General features: G+C 44.4%; 1 protein-coding gene across 21 annotated transcripts in view; it reads right to left on the bottom strand.

Moving 5' to 3' along the window:
* EIF4G3 (eukaryotic translation initiation factor 4 gamma 3) overlaps positions 1–23,177 on the bottom strand; it is a 148,353-nt gene that overhangs the window by 47,710 nt on the left and 77,466 nt on the right. For 8 of the 21 annotated variants that reach the window (XR_008821076.1, XR_008821075.1, XM_056333788.1 and 5 more), the window contains 6 exons: positions 18,715–18,735; positions 17,712–17,891; positions 17,032–17,146; positions 12,871–12,971; positions 10,172–10,294; positions 4,629–4,737 (listed from right to left, as the gene is read on the bottom strand). Coding sequence is in view for 19 of the 21 variants with exons in the window: in XM_056333788.1 (XP_056189763.1) it covers positions 4,629–4,737; positions 10,172–10,294; positions 12,871–12,971; positions 17,032–17,146; positions 17,712–17,891; positions 18,715–18,735 (649 nt within the window). In the remaining 2 variants the exon portion in view is untranslated. The remainder of the gene's footprint in view (positions 1–4,628; positions 4,738–10,171; positions 10,295–12,870; positions 12,972–17,031; positions 17,147–17,711; positions 17,892–18,714; positions 18,736–23,177) is intronic. The other 13 variants (XM_056333776.1, XM_056333778.1, XM_056333794.1 and 10 more) reach the window with 3 other exon arrangements.

Here is a 23,177-nt window from a genome sequence, read left to right as displayed (position 1 = left end):
CGCAAAGTCAACACGCAGATGGAGGGGACTCCACAGTCCAGTTCCCAATCACCGTTCCAAGGAGGTCAGCTTCAGCCGTCCTCAGGGTGGGAGCTCTGCTCTGCTCCATCAATGCAAGGTGTCCCCAGGCTTTCTGAGCGCTGAAGCAACAGGGAACTCCTCCAGGACACTGCCACACCAGCAAAAAGTAATTCTGGAAAAGCCAGAGGCACAAACCCTGCTGTTCAGATTAGGAAATCCAAGGCCATGACCAACCTTGAATCATCAAAATTCGGGTAGAACCGAAGAGGTATGGCTTTGCTCGGCCTTTTCCAGCTCTGCCAGCTTTCCATTTGGGACTTATTCAACTGACACGGCGAAGGGAAAGAGCTTTTCAAGGAAAACCCATCTGAAACTGCTTGGAGCATCGAGTCCCGTCTTTAGGAACAGCTGGAGCAATGAAGAACTTTGTTTCTGGCCATCAACAGCCCCAGCAGCATTACAGTGAGGACTACGGCCAAAGCAGTAGTTTATTAACTTAATGAGGCACGTAGGGAGATGGCTTTGGAGGAAGATGACAAATGAGGAAAAAAGATGGGAGAAAGTATCCCAACAGCTGATTTTGATTCTGAAGGTTCCGCGGAAGGACCAGGGAACTGGTTTAGAAAAGAAAATGCGTCACCTCCGATTTCTGGAACATCCTTTGGAGACAACTCATGGAGCATTCTTGACATTTACAGCTCACTATAAACAACTGCCTGGATATTCTCTCCCTTGAGTCAAATGAGATTGCTCAAAAAAAGAAAAGCATTTGAAGTGTCTAGAAAAACATTCTGGGAGATCAAAAACACAGCAAAAACATACAGCTGCGTTTTAAAACCAGTGGTTTAAGCACGCTTGCTTCAAACTACACTTTATTTGGCCAATATATTAGCCACTGATAGAGGCTGTGTGTGCAAAATTCAAGGAAAAATGTAATTTGAGGGGGGAGGGAGGGTGTCAGAAGAACAATGAGCAGATTTGGTTAATGAGAAGTGGATCTTAACTTGAACCACCATCACGGAGGACAAATCTCTTAAGTCCTGGCAAAGAAACATTCGTCCCTGCCAACTATTACAGAAACAGTCACATGAAACAACATGCAGTTGGGAAGGGAAAACAAAAAAATCAACGCAATTCATCCAAACTGAATCAGACCCCTTTTTCCTAAATACGCCAATATCATTCCTCACATTATATTTAGAAATTGTTTACTGGAAGCGCTGGGCTGTTCAGGACGAAAGCTTGTTCCATCCATAGGTATTTCTGAAAATCTCCAGATAAAAACAAATCTTGCACAATTACTGTTCATTAGAAACACTTTTACCAACTCAGCAGGACAGATGCTTGCTACCTCCTCCGTGAAAAGCCATTAAAGCCAGAGAGGGAGCTGGGTTGCTGTGGTGGCAGAGACTGCCCAGAGTGACGGATGGGGAAGATTTTACTGGATACGGGAATTCATTTCTGCTTTGTGGTGTTTATCTGAAAATAATCGCTGGGCTTGCTGCCATTTTTCCATCTTTTGTCCTGATGCAAACATTGGCGCGGCGGTCCCGATGCTGGCTTCGCAGGCAGTTTTTGGAGCACACGTTACTGAGTCACAGTGTCAGCAGAGAGGCTCGAAGCTTTCCAAACTTCGGGATCTGATGTTCATCTATTTTCCACAAACCCTGTTATACATTCTCCCTGTCTGATACATTGCAGGAGTTGGAAAGAGGTTTTAAAAAATAATACGACGACTACCCCAAACATCCCAGGGAACCTGGGCCAGCTGAGTAAACACGGACAGCTCTGATTTCATGCACAATTTTACCCCATTAGAACTTGTGCACCAGCCTGGCCTGCAGCCAGGTTCCTGCGCCGTCTGCCATCAGCTTGACCCGAATTCTCCAGCAATATCTTTGCCTTCTGCAGCCCCGCTGATATATATGCACCATGGGCACCTACAGGAACGACAGCTAGCTGCTTGCCCCCAGGCAATGGTACTTTTCACGGTATTATTGTAGCAATTCCTATACCTCCAACTCATATATGAGCTTTGCAGCCTGAAAAGCCAGAAGCTGCTTTAAAAGCAGCAAATACCAAATAATTATCTTTTAAAGAAAAAAACAAGGGTATTAAACGCCGCGCAAGCCCGAATTCAGCCTCACTAATGACTTCGATGCAAAAATAACAGGGACTGCAGACACTCGCAGGGAGAAAGCCCAGAGCACACGTGCTCTGTTCCTGATGCCAGCCCAGCGAATGGGCCAAACGCCGTGCGCAGTTATAAATAACTGCAAAACCCTGAATTTCACAAAATTAAGACTTGACGGCGTTATACCAAATTTCAACTGATGCAAACAAGCGCAAGAGGCAAAGGGCACGAGAGAATCCAACCCACAGGATGAACACAGTGAGCGGGACTTCAGGGAAGCGATAACCCGGGGTTTAATAAGCACTTTTTTAAGAAAGCCATGCAACCCTATCTATGACTATTTTCATCTTGGAACAAGGAAAACCCCAACATTCAGGCACAAAGTGAAAAAATATCTTGATACCTTGGTATATATTTCTGGGAAGATGCACCCCCCCAGCTCGCTAGCTGGACTTAAATAAGTAATTTTAATAGTGTCTCAAGTTCCTTCACCTTTTATTTGCTCTGTCCTGCGACTGACACTGCCGCTGCTCCCCCCCAGCCCGAGGCCACAGTCGAACGCTGATGGTGTTATTTCAGGGCTCGCTCGCGCCGCAATGCTTACATAAATGTGCTCTTTAGCAATTTTTGGACTGGAACAAATGTTTGACTCTTTCCAGGATGGAACGGAGATAAAACACAGGAAAGCTCATCAGCGTTGAATCCCAGTTCAAGCCTTGATTTGTATTTAAACCAGCACAGTCAGACCTGCGTAACTAACTACAGACCACTTACTTCCAGTTTACTTCCAGTTGCCCACGAAGGGATTACGTTAAAGAGAGAGAGAAGAGTGAGAAGACCCATTTGTCCTGGAAATACCAGTTTTCATACACAGGGCTGAAATACCATGATGTAAATGCTGGATTTTACGGTTCAGCATCCACTTGCTGGAAAGGGCGGATGCACTGCGGTACCTGCAGTGCAGTCACCAGTTGTTCCAGTCCCAGTGCCACCTCGCAGCTCGGTGCGCTCAGAGATGTCCCCGGCACGTCAGCAGAGGGGGGACACGGACCGGGAAGAGCTGAGCAGCAAGCGTCAGCGAGCCGGCGAGCTACGCTCAGCCAGTACAGCCACAGTCGAATGGACGCGTGTTAAATCCACCCACCACTTTTCCAGGGGACAGAGACAACTAAGCTTTGCACAAAGATCTAGACAAAGCCATAGTCCCGCTTCGAGTGGGAGACAGGACCAGGTGATCTCCAAGAGGTCCCTTTTCAACCATTTCTAGACACTGCAGCAGCTTAGAGATGTGTCCGTGGAGCAGCTTTTGCTGAGGGAAACCCCTGAAGTCTGTGCTATGGCTGTGAAAGAGCAACATTTTCAGTAAACTTCAGCACGACACAAATCAGCCTCAGGGATACCTCCCTCTACTTTCAAGTAGTGGCCGTGCTGCTGATGAAATCTATGGCACCTGAAGCACCAGAGGCAGCTTTTTTTCCCCTCCCTTCTAGAGCTGTGCTCCTCTGGGGCTTAGCTTTCCTCTAGCAAATACTCTGGTGAAAAAAAAAAAAAAAAAAAAAAAATCTCGTCAGGCTCCGAGGTTACAGGCAAGGCTCAGGAGCGAAAGGTGGCACTTCTTGGCTTCCTTGTACACATCGCTCGAGGCAGAAGCCGCAAACGCTGCAATGCGGTGAGTAACTGGGAAGCAAACAGTGGTGTCAACTCTGTATTCCAACACCACGTCTGTTAACGTGACGGCAGTATACACATTATTAACTACAGCTTCTTAATGGCTTTTAGGTGGCTATAAAATTTCAGTGTGGGAAGAGACTTGGCACGCTCCGTCCCCCCTCCTGGGACACCTTTTCTTTGAACGGTTTAAAAATAATGAAAATCTCCCTTCAATTGCATATTCTTAGATAGGAGAATGAAATGTAACCACTTCCATAAAATTTTTCCATCTGTGCCATTTTGACTAATGTCAGCAAAATTTGTTACGCCATTTATGAGACACTTGGCACGTCAACGGGGTTTTTTTTCTAATTAATATTGCCCACGTCCTGTAGGACAGGACACACAAGCAGCTCTGGAGGAGCCATAAGACGCTCTGGTTACATGCCATTGCTATGGCTAATTGTCCAAATGATATAAAGCCTCCCTGGCTACGAGCATTCTACTGACAACATGCTTGTTTCTGAAGGACAGTGCATGGGCGAGAGGAGGTTCATGCATCTTCGTGCTCTGAAAAAATGTTTAGGACCTATAACCTTCAATACAATTATTTTTAACCAGTTTCACATTGGCAAATTTCAATTAATTCCCTTAGCAACACATTGTTAAAATGTTCCACTGGAGGAAAAGAAGTCCCTCCCCTCCTATTTCTGCTGACTGCTTGTCTCCACGCCAAAAATATTCAAACTAAAACAAGAAAGGAGGGGGGAAAAATGACTAAAAATAATCAGGGAAGGAAAAAAAAAAAAATCCATCAACAAACCTTGCTTCGGGTTGCTAGTCGCAGTGACAGGGGTGCTGGCAGCGAGATGGGTGTTCTCCACAGTCCCATAAACCACAGGGCTGTGCTCGGGGACCTGGCTGGACAGCTGCTGGGATTTGAAGTACAAAAAAGGGTGATAATGAGCGTGCGAACATAAAAACTAGCAACATGGAGCACAAGCAAGCAAGTGGGGAGGCAAGGACAGGGTAGGATAGAACAGGAAAATAAAAGGCAGGGAAAAAAATCAAGAGAAAAGATACATAGACCGATTGAAGAAATTCAAAAAGTACATGAGAAAGGGGGGGAGGAAAAGGCAGCAGGAAAAGGGGGAAAAGAGACGATTATTGTTCACAACAGCAAGAAAGAGACAGCACAGTTGTTAACACATTTCATCCGAACGCTTCCTCCAAGAGCAGCAGAAGCGCTCCTCCGCGTAGTCTGCACAACGTCAGGCACACGCCAAGACTCCTGGACCGCGCTGCAATTTAAATTTTCTCTCTGGACTTGACTCCCTCCTCAACTGATGGGTTATTTCAAACACCTTATATTTATTATCGACAGATAACGTGTTTACGTATGAATAAGGTATATGCGTATCTCTATGCACACACATATACTAACTTGTTATAGGAGGAAAATCATCTAGACTGGTTGAACCTGTGTGGTTGCATGAAAAAAATACACCTGACACATTCTACAAAGGGACTTACGGATGGTACCTGCTGGGTAATATGAGAATAAACCCGACTGTGCGTCAGTCTGAAGGGGAGCAGGAGGAGCTGGTGCCCAGCCAACGCGGAGCGAGCCCGAGGTGTTCTACATCCAAACCCAAAACTGCAAGAGCAGCACGGTCACAGGACTGAAAAAGCCATGGCCAGTTGCAGAGATCATGTCTTTTAATTATGTCCCCACTAAATGCTTCATTTGTGTTCATGAAGGTTTGATAAAGACACAATCCCCTGTTTTTTATCTCAGAAGGCTAAACAACTACCTCGGACGTCCAGGTAAAGCACCTGTGTACGTTAAAGCCAACAGAGGGGGCAAGTCAACGATTCACATTTGCAAAATCCCCTTAAACACATATCAGGGGCCATGTGAAGAAGAAACGGGCTAAATTTAAATTTAATAATCTAAAGGGGAGAGTCATGCAGCTCTCTGCAGGTGTCTGATCTCACCTAGCTCTAAACCCACACTGACTTCTCAGAAGATCAACAGGAAAAGGGATTTTTTTTAAAGAATCAAACTAAAGCAGAGTACCCAAGACATGGCTGTCCCATTCCTTCTTTTGGACAGGCTATCAGAAATTCCAGGCAAAACTTATCTCCCTAAATAACCACAAAGCCAAAACTGCAGCAACTCGCTCCTCTTCCTGGGACTCTTTTTTCACTCCCATTTCCAGCTTTTTCAGCTATTGCGTCTAAACAGTCCAAAATAAAGAGTGAATCCTCTCCGTACACGTATTTTTCACCATTTCAGGCAACACAAAGGTAAAGGAGGACTGTGCAAAAGCACATCTGGAAAAATAAAAATCAAAATGTAGAGTAAGCGGGGCAAAGGATCGAAATTTTATTTGGGATTTCTCCTCTTCCAGGAATCAGCCTGATGAAGAGCTGCATCCCCCCTCCAGCCACAGCTGAAGGAAGCCAAAGAAAACACGGTTTTACAAATGAGCAGGTTTCAAGAACGCTTTCCCCTCACCCTCAGCGGATCATTAGTTTCATTTCAGGAAAAATTTATGGATGAAAGCAGCAGGGAAAAAGGAGAACGTGGTAAAAATCACAGGAACCAAACGAGAATACCGGACAAGAAACCTGTAAGCCTAGAAACTCCTTGGGTCAGTAAACATGTTTTCTTAACAAATTTGGAAAGCGCTCATTCATTTTGTGGGAATGATACAGCAAAGCAATAATAAATGGCACTTAAGTACTGACCCTTACAGGCTCGCAGCTTCAAAATGCAGCATTTAGAGACTTTCTAGGAAAAAAAACCCCCACTCAAAATTCCTCTTGTGATTTACGATGTTAAAAGAATTGCTCTGTTATTATATCCTACCATGGCCCGTAGACTGAGCAAACACAACGTACGACAAACCCCCTGATGCTTGGAAGAGGTTTGCCAGGAGAATAAGAGCATTTCTTACTCTTTAAAAGGTGATCTTCTCTGTAAGTCAGTGCTGAGTAAATACCGTAGCCAGACCCAACATGCGGTCTTGCAATTTATTTATCTTCCCAGCAAAAAATATAGCGTGAAAAACAGCATCGTGCTAGAAACGTATAAATAATACCTCCACTTACTGCCAGCTTCTCTTGCAGGAACTTTAACGCATTTTAGTAATTAAGCAAGCACTGCAGAGGGGCTGGAAACGCTCCACCTAAAGCACTTTTTGGTTAGCGACGCTGACTACAAAGCAGGAGGTACAAAAAGCATGGAAATGGCTAAAACCAGGCGGCTTCAGTCTTGGCAGCAGTGCCCATCTGCTGGACAATTTCAGATTTTTTTTTGATGTTCATGTGCTTAATCTACTGAGAGAAGAGGGTGCTGTGGCTTCGTGTTCTCAAAGTTTCAGGTTTTCTTCGAGTTAGTTAAAAACAAAAATCCAAATCTAAAGGAAAAAAATGAAAATTTTGAAACCTATTATTACAATAAAATGGTTTCTTTCTCAGAGAAATGTGGAATTTGGGACAGGGATTGGTCTACAGCAGTGGCTTCCATGCACTTCTTGAGCAAGCTTCTCCTTCTGTTCTTGTCTTTATAAATAACAAGATTACTGACACTAACCAACACCATAAAAGAAGTGTCACTAGAATTTAGCATCCTTCTAAAATATCATTGGACTGGGAGTCGCTGATTCGATGATGCTTCGTCAAGCCCAGAGATTGCATGCTCGCATTTTGCGTGTTCACCCAGACAGTATCTCGCCGAACCCCAGGATGTGCAGCGTTTGACTCAAAGGGATGGCGAAACAAGACAACAGTGACGATGCTCCCCTTGCTTCTGTTCCAGGAGCTGCCCTAAATCATGAGCATTTCGGGAGGCAGGTATTTTTCTGTGAAGCTCATGCTTTTAAGCTGGGGAAAGAGATTATGAAAAAGCCGTAGCGTGTTTCAAGCAAAGTTATGGCTGGATGTTTAAAGTTGACTGATTTTAGACCGTTCAAAATTATAACATCCAGTTATTAAGGCACTACCTAATTTCCCCCAAGATACTTAACTTGCTCCAAATGAATAAATTAGAGATGCTGTTGGGACAATAACTTCGAATTTCCTGGCTTAAGTGGGCTTAAATGTTCAGTTATGGTACACTAATGAACTTTTTCTGGGGAGCACTATTTCACAGGTCTTCTGTGATTAACAAAAGTGGTTCCAAGTACCTAATCAAAACGAACCCTGGATATTAAACAATAAAGTATTTGCATACCTTAACTTAGAGTAGATGATTGGACATCACTGCTGTGCTCTGCATATAAATTACAGCTGATACAAATTCATGCTTATTAACCTCCTCTTGAAAAACATTTATTTCGTCCTGTTTTACTTAATTGTAGTATCTTAAAATAGATTTCAGAATGCAAAAATGATCCGGTAGAGTGCCTGGATTAGCTGCACCATGCATAAACACAATCTGAAACTCTGGCTGTTTTCAACTCTTCCACACTTCTAATGGGGAAAGTCATTTAGCATGTAATAATGGGAGGAAGATCTCACCAGCATTCAAACGTTTTACATCGCTAATATCGTCTCTTACGGAAAATGCTGGAAAATAATTTTAATTGATTCTATATGTAACCAGCTCCCGGCTCTCTCCCTTTTCCAGCTGCAGTTGCAAATCATCACACCGCTCTCTGGCAGAAGACAGCTTTTTCCAGCAGAGCACTGCAGACCTTGCTGCAACAACCCAGCTAGCTGGGAATGGCTCGAGCATCGCGCCTTGCTGCTGCTCGCCCACGGTGGGGACCAGGAGCAGAAAGCAGGTGACCCAGCGCACAGAGCCATGCCTCCAAGCAACAAGAGGATTCCACTGAGCCAGGGGAACGGCCAAAAGCTGTAACTACCCTGTTGGGCTCAAGGAGATCTGCGGGCCAAGCCCTTATTTCATCTCCATGATCCCAGTTACACTGCTACTGGCCCAGCTGTAACCTCAAGGTCCCACTGCAGCACAGCGGGTGTCTCAAGGCAAGCTTGTGCTCTGGGCTCTGCACAGGACAGCCAGCAATAAAACTACCCAGGCACAGAGGGGAAAGTAAAGTTTCAGCTCCAGAAAGGCCGTTTCACCCTAAAAGCTAGCAAAAACTGGTGACAACGAACAGGAAAGAACTTGGAAGAAGAAATTGCACCCCAGCCTCAGCCAGGCTCTGACCTGAAGCCCACCCATCACCTGCAGAACCTTCACGGCTTCTGATCAGGCCCAGCAAGCAGTGGGCAACAAGCTCCGATAAAACATGGGCAGCTTCCAAACCACAAAGTTTCTCCTCTAGTTGTTCACTAACATTCCAGTTTAGCGGTCTGCGGCTCAGTACCATCTCTCCCAAAAGAGAGGGAGAACTGAGATGATGGTCAAAGCAAACAGCAGCTGCACCAAGCCAGCAGCTGGGAAGAAGACGGCAAGCCGCCACGTGCTCCTCTCCATCTCTGATGCTACAGGGAGATGAAGGAGGCATCGCTTCCTCCTGCTGCAGGTGAAAAGAGTGGTCAGAGGACAGAAAAAACAGTCTGATTAGATAACGCAGCCACTTCCAGCCCCAGCGGTTCATGTCATGGTGGACTTACACTGACGTCAGGACTGCTGGTCTGCAGGTCTGAGCACGCTCTTTTGGCCCTGGGGCAAAAAAGACTAGAACAGACCTGGGTTTCCAATCAGTTTAATTTCCAGACATTACACGTGGCCTTCTCAGGTGAAGCAGGATGCAGAGACTTAGAGGGGGTCCAACTCAAAGGCGTGTGACAAGGAGAGATTTATGAGCTATGGAAAATGTCGGTTTGGGATAGTTTTCCTACATCAGAAAAATGCATTTTTAAGGTTGAACACACTAGAGACCAAATCTGTGATAGATTTATCACGGTTCTGCGATAAAAATTCCTGGGCTGCAGTCGTTCTGGTTACCCTGAAACAACAGTGCTAAGGCTGAAAGACCTTAGCAGGGACAGTGATGTAATTGAAGGTACATAATCAGTCACATGCAGGATAGGGACTTTCCTCAGGTACACAAGACTAACAGAAACATGTTTCTCACAAACATGTTGGCTCCTCCTTTAACACTGAAAGTATTTACAAGCTCTAAAATCTACCGCTGATACAAAACCAGGGATGGGGCGCTTGTGGCAGCACTGCAGCTCCACATTTTACAGGCTATAGGATGCTAAAAAATGACCAGACTTGGAGGGGAGGGAAAAAAAAAAGATAAATCATTGAAGAATGTTGCCCATTTAGGACCATTCAGGTGTCTGAGGTGATGGGTGGTGCAGACGGGAGAGAGGAACTGGCTCTAACAAACAGCAAAGCAAAGCAGACATCACTGGGAGAAGGCTACGTGGCCACTTCATTACCTGAGGTGGGGTAGGTGTGGAAGTGGGTCTCACGATGGGAGGCGTTGGGTTCCTGCTGCCCCCTCCAGACATTATTTCTTCTGTTATATCTTTGCCTCCCTGGTTTGGATCCCGGATTCGGATCTACGGTATCGAACAAAGAAATAATTCAAACATCTTCCCATTACACACTGTCCTTGGGGTGCATGGACAGGACCTAATTCCGTTACGCTCAGTAGGAGATGCTCTGGGGTGAGCTGATGCTCTGCAGGAATGCTGGAATGTGGTTTGTTTCGATAACTTGAAATGCATGGTATGTCACCCCTTAAACTGGAAAGCTAATTTAATCAAAGTGCTCAACCACCACACCAGTTAGGTCTAAATACGTGCACCCCAGTGCATGACCCTGTAATTCAGAACACGGTCTCTACCTCTAGAAAATGTTTACTGCAACTTAGAAAATTTAGCAGACAGTTTAGCTACAGAACTAAGCTTGCCAGTTAGCGGAAAGTGCAGTAATAAAAAAAAAAAAAAAAAAAAAAAAGGCATGTTTCACTCTGATATGAAATTCAGTGACCTTGCCAACCCGGCTGCTGGCAAAGGGGGAAAGCAAATCAGCTCTTCTTGTTTTTCCTTTCCACACTGAGAAAAGTCATACCAACAAAACAAAGGGAATCAAAGCAAAAAACACTGAGCAGAGGAAAGGGAAACCACAAGAAGAACAAACAAAAGTGCTATGAAACTCATCAGCATTTAGGAAAGAAGTCTGCTTTTTGAGTTTCTCCAAAGCCCCAAAATGGGAAGGAAAAATATTTTCTAAAATAAACCACTCAAGAACACACTCATCATTTGAATCCTCAACTGACACTTGAGCCAATCTGTGTCGCTGAATATGGGGAACAGCCAAGCTGTCTGTGTTGACATGAAATAGATTTTTGAACCTGCAATATAAGAATTGAAGATTTTGGTGAACCTAAAGACAGTGCCATTGTTTGTCCACCTTCCTAAAAGCTCTTTGCTGAACGCTGGGATAAATTGCACGCAGTAGTCCCTGTTGCGCTGAACACAATGTACATCTGCAAGCAAACCAAGAGACATAATCCTTCCAAGGGCAGGGGTCTCGCTGGAAGCCACTGTGCTTTTTTTAATCAGCAACATATCAAGTCGCTAACTGCGGAAGGATTTTGTGATTTATCAACTTCAGTATCACGTGATGTCTTCTTGACTCTTTGGGCTCACCCAAAGAGTCCTTGGGACTCTTGGGAAGATCAATAAATATACACATCATACTCGGGATGTTGACAAGATGTGGTCTTCTCTTATTTTTGATGGAGTTTTTCTGCCAAGACGTTTAATTAACCACAGCAACAAGGACTTAAGAGTTGGCACAAATTCCTGCCCTCCGCTCCTCCTGACAAAGCAGTCAATGGCCTTAAAACAAGCTCACCCTGCCTGAAAGTTTGTAGTACTCGAATAATCAACTAATGATGCGTGCGGGTGTGTGTACATATACATATTTAATTTTTCTTTAATTTCTCTCATTTCTTCAGTTGCAACACCAATTAGCAAACTGAAATAGTACATTCAGAGAAAAGCACCTCGGGCATTTAAGAAAAACTTTTGCTTTTCTGCTTCAAAGAACTTGGCTTCGTTGGCATGTCTGAACCGCAGCTCAGTGTTTGGGAACATCTTTGCATTTCAAATAGCATCAATGATCTGGCCATGTCATGTTTTGGATGCTGAAGAGCATGGTGAAGGGGTGGCAAAGGAGATGCGTGACCCTTTGTTGACAGCAGCTACAAAAAAGGTCTTTCTTGCAAGCCCAGCTAACACATTGTTCAGCTCTTCCAGTTTCCCAAATCAAGTGTCACCTCAGATCATCTTAAAAAATAAATAAATCAAAAGATGCAAATATTCTGCGTTTTAAAAGACATACAAGTCTCGGGTTTTTTCCCTCATGAATCTTCTGATGTTTTCAAACCACTAACACACACAGTGATGTAATTTAATTTCTTTTTCAATCGTTTAGAAACGATTCATTCACAAATTCAAGCCTACCCCTAAATTTTTCTGTTTAAACGTTACATTTGCCTGGTGAGCCTTTACTATTCCCTACCATCATCCACCTGTGAATGGCTTGAAATTCCATTAATATGTCCCTCTCCAATTCTCACCAGTGAATTAGGAAGAGAGGAAACGTGGCCTCCAAACCTCTACCCACTTTCATAAGGTTGTGTGTTCAGGTTCTTTCAAGCCTGCAAATACGCTCAGAACATCTTGGTTTTCTACCTTTTTCAAGGCATACTATTAAACAATTTCTTTTTTGTCAATTTGAACCGATTCCTAACATCCTCCCCCAAACTGATCTGAGTTTGTTCATTCCCACCTGGCTCTTCGGTAAAACTCTAGGCAGCAGCGTGGGCAGCTGAGGAGCCCAGGCTCGGGGAGATGCTGCTGCTGCTTTTAAGTTCACCACAAAACACGGAAAAATATTTCCTTTTTGACTGGCTGAGATGTCACAGTCCCCACAGCAAAATCGAAAATAAGACGTTGTGGCAGTATTGTGCGATGTTTAATTACACTTAGGCGTGAAAGGTAAGACTTAAGCCTCTCTGCGTAGATAAAGCTCAGTTTTAAGCTTAGCTCATTATTAATTTCCTTCAGCCTTACAACCAGGACAATTCCCAGATGGGACAGATCCATCACTGGTGATCCCTTACCGTTTTTTTCTCTCTTTTAGCTGGTGGAGGCTGCTGCTGCTGTGTAGGCACTATGATGGGTGCTGACTGATACACTGGCTGACTTGGGTAGAAAGGTGTTCCTGGGAGAGGACAAGAAGACAGAAGCAAGAGTGAAAAATTCAGTTAATTTTCCAAAATGAAAAAAAATTCAGTTACTCTTTTTCCAGTAAAATTCGTTTCATTGTTAATGAAACAAAACCAAGCACAAGAGGTACAACTGACCACCTGCTCCTCCCCCTCCCTCCCTCCCTCCCTCCAAAAACCAGAACTCCGAACATCCAGCTGCTAACCGGTCTGTGTTCTGCTCTTCCCCCCTTCCACTGAAACAGAAGCTGCTATTTGATCAAGACAAATGATTAAGGCACTCGTTCATTTTTTTCTTTTCATTTTTTTTTTCAGGTGCATCCATTTCTGGGAGGCTGCTGAAATCACCAAAGCATGAAAAGTGGCCCAACCCTGGACTCCTCTGACCACGCAGGTAGGTTTCTTCTTGGTTTTCTTTTTTTTTTTTGCTTTTGTAGAGAAATTCAGTCAAACCATTACAAAGAATTTGGCAAGGTCAACTGCAACCCGTTTTGAAGCAGAGCCAGAAAATTTAATTACAAGCAATGTTCTTCTCATGCAGCAACACAAAAAAAGCACGGCCACAGTTATTATTGCAAAATTACACCACGTTGTTGATTACATTCATAATCCAATACAGTTTCATTATGTTTTTCTTTATGGAATAAGGCTGGCTCAAAAGGACTGAAGGCTTTAAAAATGTGCCAGACGTAAATAAAAGTGGCACAGTAGAGCCGTCTTCTGTCTGTGGATCAGATGTCAGGTTAACCTGTAAGAGATGGTGCTGGGGTTTTTTTCCCCCTCTGTGCCTGGATGCTAGATGGACTGCTGGCTTGCACTTGCATCTGGAGCAATCTCATCTATTCTTCAACCAAACCAACCTTTAAATGGGAATGAAAATCTGTATTGTGTGTCTGGAACCAAAGAGAAGGTTAGTACTATCTCAAGCAAACGATGAAATCCAAGAGAGCAAACGAAGCCAGCCCAGCACAATCTGATTTGCAACTTCAAAGGATGCATCCCTCACACCGAGACATGGAAAGCAAAAGCTCGGAGCAGGCTCCCTGTCGGCACGCTCGGAGCGAGAACTTTTCCCTGCCGGAACAGCAGGCAGAGCTTAAGGCAGAGAGCACCGCACCGGCGTCAGGCTGCTGAAAGCTCAGCCGGCTGTATTTACTCTTGCATGCTGCAATTAAGGTGGCCTAAATGATTCAATAAACTTCTCATTTTGAACTTCATGGTAGGCAGCGTGACTTCAGATCTGGCCTCGGGGGACAAAACTCTCCATCAGCATCCCTATAGCTTGGGAAGTGAAAACCCTCCCACCTCTCGCCTTAAAAACAGCGATGGAGCCTCAAGCTCTTCCAAGTATTGCTTTGGCCAAGCTGGCCAGGTGTACAACAGGGGTCTGGATGACAGGAGAGGACAGGAGCAAGCCTGGGAGCCCTGCGGCGTGTTCATAATCTTGATTTCTAGTTTCCTAGAAACCAAATCTAATCAGATTGCCTGTAATGTGATCCCTGTCAGAGCGTGAGCTACAGCATAACTCCAGGAAGAACACTTCCTTTTTGAAAAATCCTTTAAAAAAAAATAAAAATAAAACAAATCCCGCAAAAGCAAGAGTAACTTCTGGGAAGAAATACAGCTTCTGTGGCAACGAGCCAAGCGCATTTTTCAGCGCGACGCTCTCCGCTCCGCACCCTGCCTCTTGAGCCTTTCCAGCTCAGCAGCACCCAAGTTTTATTCTCCTTCCTTTCCATTCTTCATTTCAAGGTCTTTCCCAGTGCGGCACAGAGACTCACTGATAGGAGAGAAAACGATAAATTGCAAACCCAAGACAGTTTAAAGAACTGTACTGTCCGTCTTCACAAGTTTTGGCTTCTGCAGTATTTTCCCTTGTCACCTTCTTTTACAGCCTGCCAAACAGCGATGATTTTGATGTCTAGCAGCCATGCTGGCTACGAAGTCCCAAGGTTTATAGGAAAGACCGCTGCCAGCAGCATTAGCCATGTCTGGATTATAAATTTAGTCATCTCTGAATGCCACGAGCAGTGCCTGGTGAGACACTGAACATCTCCAGTCCCTATATAAACAGCAATGAAGCAAGAGGAGGGAAAGGTGGATACGTACAGGCAAACCGGCAATCATCCTCTTCCTCGGCTAAACCTGCCCTGCCTGGCAAATGCTCTGTGTGACATCTCCAGCTTCGCCCACTGATGCTCCACAGACGCAGCAACCTAAAACCAAGCTGGGACCGAAAGATGACAAGCTCTCTCCACAAGAAACCAGGTGCTTTCAGGAGCGTCAGGGAAGCGGAAGGGAACCTTTTCCAAATTACAGAAGTGAAGACAGACAAACGGCACTAAAGCGAGCAGAAAGTAAGAAAGCAGACCTCTAACGGCAGAAGAAAATGAGGAATATGGGGTAATTTCCTCATTTAGCAGATCAGATTTAAAAAGCCACTGCAATATTTCTTCTCTTTAATTTTTCCAGGAGAAGCAAACAGGAACTAGCTGCCTTGTAATTGCACTCTCTCCTTTTAGTCAGAAAGTGCAGAACCAGGTTTGAAGGCTTCATGGCAACCTTTCAAAGTAGTCGCATTAGCTCCATATACACCAAATAAGAAAAAAAAAAAAAGGAAAGAAGGGGAATTAACAAAAAAAGAAAGAGACCTTTTACAATGAGAAGTAGGTAAGCAGCTGGGGCTTTTCTCCCCTTTACAAGGAATCTGTATTTGTGAAGAGCAAACGTGCGATTCTGCCAGCGGTACAGGGCTGTCATTGTTCAGCCTGGAAGATGAAGCATTCCCTTCTAAGGCTCTGAAATACCAACAGCTAAAGCCGCACGGAACGTTGGTAGTATCTCTGCCCCTAACAAATTACAGAATGTACGTGGGCAGGTAGCCATCAGGCTGAACAAAATACCTCAAAATTTGGTATCAAGAGGTGAAAGCCCTTTAAATTAAAAAAAAAAAACCAAACACAACAACTCATTCAAACAGGGTGATGACTAGAATCCTGGTGGATTTTTCATTATGTTCCCATAAATGAGGAAGGTAAATAATAAAAGATAAATAGTAGTGATATACGTGACCACAAGACACTCAATTATGAATCTCATTCAAACGCAGCTTGCAGGACCTGATTTAGCTATCAGAACACAGATCCCACAGAAAACCTTGTAGGTGACTGATGCAAGTATGCTATACATTGTACACAGCAACACAGTGAAAATTATTAAGGAAGGGATTCATTACTGTTAGGTACAAGATGACTGCCAAGAGAAGAGGCGTCCTGGGACAGTGAAGGACAGTCCCCCACTGTTACACGGGGTCTGCAAACTGGGACCCAAGTGAGAAGCAGCTGTGAGGTCCCGGAGGAGCCAAGGACTGGTGAGATGCAGCCAAGAGGGATGCAGCACTGGGCATGCAGCCCCGGAATTTTTAGGTGCAGCTCTGAAGCTCAATACCTGAATACAGGGTGCCCAACAACAGCAGTGTGCGCAGTGATGTCGGGCAACCTCCCAAGCCTTTTGCTTGAAAAAGGGCAAGACCAAGAGCTGCCCGTTAAAAGGCCAAATTTCAGCCTGTGCACGGTGACAAACTCTTCAACTGGACTCGCTTCATCTTTGCAGCCCAGTGAATCAAATCACACGGTTTGTTCTTCTCCCCTCGTTAAACGCCGAACGAGGAACACCGGGATAAGGAACGCTCGCTGCTGTATTGCTGAGAACATATTCAGGGTATAGCTGAATGGAAACCAGGGCTGCCAGATGTATTCACAATACCTTAATAAATAATAATGATTGAGTGGAGAATAACAAATAGCCACCATTCTTGTTCACATGTGATTATGGGTAGTGCCGTGAGTTACAGCCTTTCCTTAAGCACTTGTCCAAACAACTCTGTTATTGTGCATTTTTCAGGAGTGAATAATAAGGGCTGCGACAAAACCAAATTGAGCAGCTATTTGAAGTTCAAACAAATGCTAATCCACTTCGCTATTATAAATCTTTGGCTTGACAACAGAAAAACACACCCAGAAAATACTTTATAAGAAAACTCCAAGCAGAACTTACCATAGGCATTGGGGAATTCTCCAGGACCTGGTCCTGGATAAAAGGGTCCTGGTCCTGGAGGCTGAACAGGATACTGCTGCGGGGGCCCAACATATGGAGGGCCACTGTGACGATACTAGGAGGGGAAAAAATAACCATCAGTTTATAAAGAGCTGGGCAACTTCATGCCATTGCACAGAGATCCTGTAATCGAGCCCCCCGACCAACAGGGATCCAATTATCAAGCCAATTAATTGCAGATTCAGAAATGTTACTGCCAATAAATAAATTAAAAAAAGGTAAACAATGTCACCTAAAGACAAGACAGGGAGGACAGGAGAGCTGAAGCAGAAAACAGTCACTCCTCTGATTTCAGCAACATTGTGTTTTTACGAGCCCCAAGGTTTTAGAGTAGTTATAAATCTATGAAGTCAATTTAGTTCTATTTATAGCACTGAACATTTTCCAAGAGCTTAGCCACACGCTGTTTTTAGGGGGGATCTCCAAAACTAGAAAGGGAATTTATTCTTACTGCCTGCATGCACAGAAGAACAAATACTTCATCCAGCAAAAGGACAGAGGCTGAATATACAACCGCCAGCTTCACTCCACACCCTGCGCCCCCCCAGCTCCGCTTGAGAAAATCCAGATGGAAGCGAACGCTGCAATTCCTTCGGTGATCGGACAACGTATTTTTTTACCTGTGGTATACAGTACTGGGGGCCCTGAGGCATCGGGTAGGGCATTGGCAGATGATTAACCATCATGATGTGCTGGTTGGTTTGATACACCGCAGTCGGTGTCTGCGCACCAGGACGGATGGAAGGGCTGCTGTTCTGGATGGTAGCTCTTGGAGGCTGTATCTGCGGCCTCTGGAAAAACTAGGGCAGGGAAGGGAGAGAGGAGGGAGAGAAAACAAAAAAACGGGTCAGACTTTCTGGGAAAGAATTCGAATATCATTACAAGATTATCATTATATTACTACTTTTCAAAGGGTTGCCACGCATTCAGAAAACTGCAGGACGATTGCTGTTTATCTGTAAATAGCAAGATCACGCTACAGCTTTCCACGTTACGAGGTAGAAAAAGGTAAGAGATTTTAAACTCCAGTAACTATTAGTTTGTATGTACTGAATTATATGCTCAGCTTTCAGAGCGAATGTTAGAAAAATGATTTTTGTGCAAATGTATTTTTTATAAGGCGGGTTGACTGCCAAAACAGCCACCTTTATAAATATGCCAGGAAAATAAAATATCAAGGCAACTGTTCCAATACACCTCCAGAACAGCTAAAAAGCCAGATTTTTACAAAGGCCAGAGACACCTCAGATCAATCCTCTGTACAAAGTAAACTGGGTGATTTCTCTTGCCCTCTGTTTTCAGAAAGGTGGCAACCTCTTCCAGGGTGGCACCAAACTCGTCTACCACGTTTGCATGAAGTGATGCCCCACGCAGATGGACCAGGTCCAGGAAACCAAGCAACCCACTGGTACACGCTCCGTTCTCAACCCTTACGCGCTGGGAAAGGCATCGGCATCCAGGGTATGGAGCATTCATGGCACTGGAAGACCTGGCTCTGGAGTCTTTGCAATCTTGAAACTCAGTCGGTAAGATATGCATCGGACATTAATGCATTCACTAACGGAGTAATGATACAAGTGAGAAGAGACACTTATGCCATGCAGAACCAGGAGTTAAAATTACCTGTATAGGTCTGAATCCTCCCTTCAATAACGAAGCAAGAAAGCAGCAGGAAACAGAAAGAAAGCCAATGGAACAGCTTACAGATCAATAGGAAGGAATAGGATAAAACATGCACCCTAATTGCACACAATTCCAATCATCTTTCTATCCTGCTTTGACTAATCTCTTACAGAAACAGCAAGAAAAAAAGACAATGAACTGGTAACCAAGGACTCTTCTACCAGAATCCCATGGCAGGGGTCAGAAATTCTTTGTGAAAAGTTTTATATGGAAGTATAAAAGCTTAAATAAAAAAAAAAAAAAAAAGAAAAAAAAAAAAGAAAAAAATCCAACAAGCAAACCATGATTAACTGCAGGAAATATGATACTACAGAAAGACACTATGTTTACTCTGTTCCTAAAACATCAAACACTTTTCCTTTCTGGTCTCTTTCAGTGATACAGAGAGAGCAGCTAAAGCAGAAACCCTTTTCAAATCACGGATTTCCGTTTCTGCACCAAGACTGGAAGAATAAGAAACGCCACATCTTTAATTGTTAAGCAACAAAAATAATAATCATTAGGTCACCATACATCACATTGAACACTGCTGACTGATGAAGCACGTTGATGTAAATAACCTGTGAGCAACTGCATCATGAGCGGTGAGAAGAGAGAGTGGTATCCACTAAGGAATGAGCTGGGCTCATCTGCCTCGGCGTTTGGGAAGAATGGGATAGGGCAGAAGGAAGCTGTGATGCCTCTACACTTGACATGACAATGAGCTTAACATGGTCACTCTGGTGCTGCTAAAGACTTTATGACACCTAAGTTGCTCCCCAGAGCAAACGATTTCTTCCAGAAAGCCATGGATGACTCCCTCCCAGAAATCCAGATAGCATTATGATGAGCACAATGCTTTTATGCCCAGCCCTGTTAATCTGAACAAAGAACTGTGACCTGAACCAGCAGAAGGCAACTGTCTGGGGAGAAAAGTTTGGTAGCAAGGGTGCAGAAAGAAAACCAGGAAAGCAACACACTACTGTGCTCCCACATTAATACAAACCATGTGGCTGTCTAGATGTGGGGGAACTACACGAGTGTTGCATGAACCAAAGGCATATGCTGAATTTATGGCGAGAATAACTGGAATCCGCGATTCTTCAATATCCAAAGGCACCAGAAAGTGCAAAAGTCCTTTCTTCTTTCACTGCAAATCGCTGAATAATGATTATTTCTCCTCGCAACTCTGTACGCAGCATGAAAATGGGCTGGAGGGTGAAGCGAGACCTGCCTCTCTGCTGACAGCAACCACATGCACGGGGCAGCACAGAAAAGCCTTTGCTGCAAGAGACGAGAGTCCTCCACGGGTGCGAGCCAGACACGAACCCTGCACCCATAAAACCTGCTAGTAACAGCACTGAAACCACTGACAAAAAAATTACAGCCCCAGAAACTCCTTGCTTATAGATAGCTTTTCACTTCCATCGCTGGCAACACCACCATGGTAGCACCAAGAAGGAAAACCTCGGATGAGAGAGCTCGTAGGTTACAAAACCCAACCTCTCAAAAACACTCCATACTGCCCGCCCCATTGCAGAAGTAGCTCAAACTCAGAGATGGAGAAAAAAGAAGAATTTTGTTACTAGTAGCAAGACAGACGCAGCAAGAAGAAAAGCAGATCCATTATTCCAAGCAACAAGACCATCAGAAACTTTTGGAAGTGCCAACCAGAGATATCTCTGGCCGTTTGAATTCCTTTTAGCTATTCCACTTCCTGTAAGCAAAACTAAAATTCTCAAGGAAATCTGGTATCTTCAGGGCACTACACATCTGATTTGTATCTGGGTTTTACTGTTCAAAACAACTATCATTTGGCTGGCAAACGGTTTTACACTCCATCCCTGTTCGCGTCACTCCAAAGCTAAGCTAGCAATATTCAAAGTCATTCTCGAGATGTTTCGCTGTTCTGACTTGATTTGCCAAAAAAAATCATCTTTTTTGGAGGCAAGGTCAAACAGATGCCTGCACAGACAAGTATTTTCAAGTAATGCTAATGATGTCCCAGGGGAGAACACACCAGGCAATTAAAATCTGGTATATTTTGTCTCAATTTCTTTTAATAAGTGCAGGATCTGGAGCGGAACACATACAGGACCTGCTCAGGACCAGAATGAAGGTACCCTGGGCCACAGCAAGGCTTCTGATAGAAACCCTGTGTTACACCAACCCTTCCATGAATACTTCCTTCAACAATTAACATTAAGTCCTCCTATGTCTAACGATGGTCAAATTAGCATTAAAATTGCTATGCAGATGTTCAGCAACCAGCGAGGACCCGACTCCTGGTCCTCAGGTCACAATCCTGTCCCTTACATGTCCAGCTCTGCCAGGAAGAGATTTCTTGGATCATCCTGGAGTCAGAACTACTGGGCGATATGTCTTTGACTTTTTTCTTCCTAAGGTTGCTCCCCCGATACACTTAGAGAAGAGCACAAGTAAACCCCTCTCAGACACTGCTTCTATCAGCTGCCTTAAGCTCAACCCTTTTAGCCTGCTTGTTTAATAAGCTCTCACCATCTCAGCAGCCCTTCACCTACCTGCTCAAGGAAGTCTTTCTGGAAAATAAAAAGCAGAATTGTGCACAAGCTCCGGACAGGGTTTCCTCAGTGCTTCCCAATGCAGCAGTAATAAACTCCCTATTTTTTTCCGCTGGAAATAACTTCTGTGGTTTGTCTGAAAATTGCCTTGCACAGGTGGTTTCAGCTGATGAGCTCCCATTTACGGAGTAAAATCTTCTCCCTGGCACTGAAACTGAAGCATAAGGGCTCGCACCTTGCAATGCTGGATCGCACCCTGCTTCCATCCCGCCAGTCCTCCTCGCACAGCATCCTTGTGCTCACCACATTTTCAAGCCTTGTGCTCATTGTTTGCTGCAGACACATACCTACTATTTGTGTCAGAGTAATTAACGTTTATATTAAGGAAAATCACCACCAACCTCCTGCGTACCCCTCTCAGCAATACCCTGCCATTCATTTTTAGTCACTCCTTATATATATATACACACCTCAATATCCTTTTATTAACCATCATCTTCTCCTGCTTAATTTTCTTCCCACATGACCCTGTGTCAAAAGCCTGTTGAAGGCCAGCCAGATAAGAGGCTGTCATCTAGAAAAATCAATGATCAAAGAGAGCACCAACCTCCCTCTGATAAACCACCACTGCATTTTAATTGATTTTCTATTTATTCCGTATTTCTAAGCCATCACTTCCAGTGAGATGTCTGTGGAACACTCCCTCCCTACTCTAAAAGATTCACTAAAAAATAAACTTGTGGTAAGAGTGCTGAAAACAAATCTGTGCTAAGCTCAGCCCATCGAACGCAACATGCATAGACACCCGTCTATTTTTCCTAGATGGGCTCAAGGCTGGCAGCTGCGATAGAGACACGAAGGCTGCGGAGAAAAGCAGCAAAAGGGAAGTTCAACGAGATGTCACAGACACTATCAAACTGTACATCCAGGCTCTCCGCTTCCATTAAGCTTTTAACACCGGAGACAGCCCTGTTAGTCATCCTTAGCCTGGGTCCCGTCAAGAAGGCTGGTGGGATAACCCGACCCTGACCTGGAAGCAGGAGAAGTCTGCACAGGCAAGACAGCAGGAGCCACGTTTCCTTGCAGACAGAAGCGGCACACTACGTTTGCTCTTTCAAACTTCAGCACAGGCACCTGGGCTCAGCTGAGGAGCTGCAGCTTTGAGATGTGAAGTTCTGCTGCCAGAAGCAGAAGCTACAGCAGAAAGTCCTCAGGTCCACATCTTGCTTCCCCAGCAGCCAAGTGCAGCCCTATGGGACCAACACAAGGCCTGTTTCCCCCGCTACATGCAGATTTTCCCTGTTTTATTATTTACTAAATGATAAAACAAGGGGCAAAACCCACCCCTTTTTGTATGCACCATGGGATTTAAAACTGGCAGCTCCTTTCCCCGCACGTGGATGAAGACAGGAGTGACCAGAAAGGCAGCCGTTTCTGATGGCTTTCAAACTCGAGATACTCCAAAAAGCTACGAATTGGTTAGTCCTGAGTCAGCTCAGGGAGTAAATTCCCGACCTCTCCAAATCACATGGCTTTTTAACAGCACCAGACAGCCAAACCCAGCTTTCTGTTGTATAAGCTCTACTCGAAAGAACTCCAGTAACCCCAAGCTAAAACTGGGACAGACTACACCAGCAACCTCAAACTAAATTAGTCTGCCATAACCAGTAAACTAATCTCAAATACAATTATAAAGTCAGAAAGGGAGCTATGACATTTCAGTTTATACTTGTTCTTATTTCTGTTTTTAATTACACTGGCCTCTTCTGAGCATCCATTTTAAAATAACCCATACGCTCCTGAAGTCACTTCTTAAATTGAGGGTTATCCTACATTTTGGATTTCAGATGAGAAGAAAACTGCTGTTTTCAGTTGTGCTTCATG

Source organism: Falco biarmicus, chromosome 3 (genome assembly GCF_023638135.1).
Source record: "Falco biarmicus isolate bFalBia1 chromosome 3, bFalBia1.pri, whole genome shotgun sequence".
Lineage (NCBI taxonomy): Eukaryota > Metazoa > Chordata > Aves > Falconiformes > Falconidae > Falco > Falco biarmicus.
This window is presented reverse-complemented; position numbering and strand designations above follow the sequence as displayed.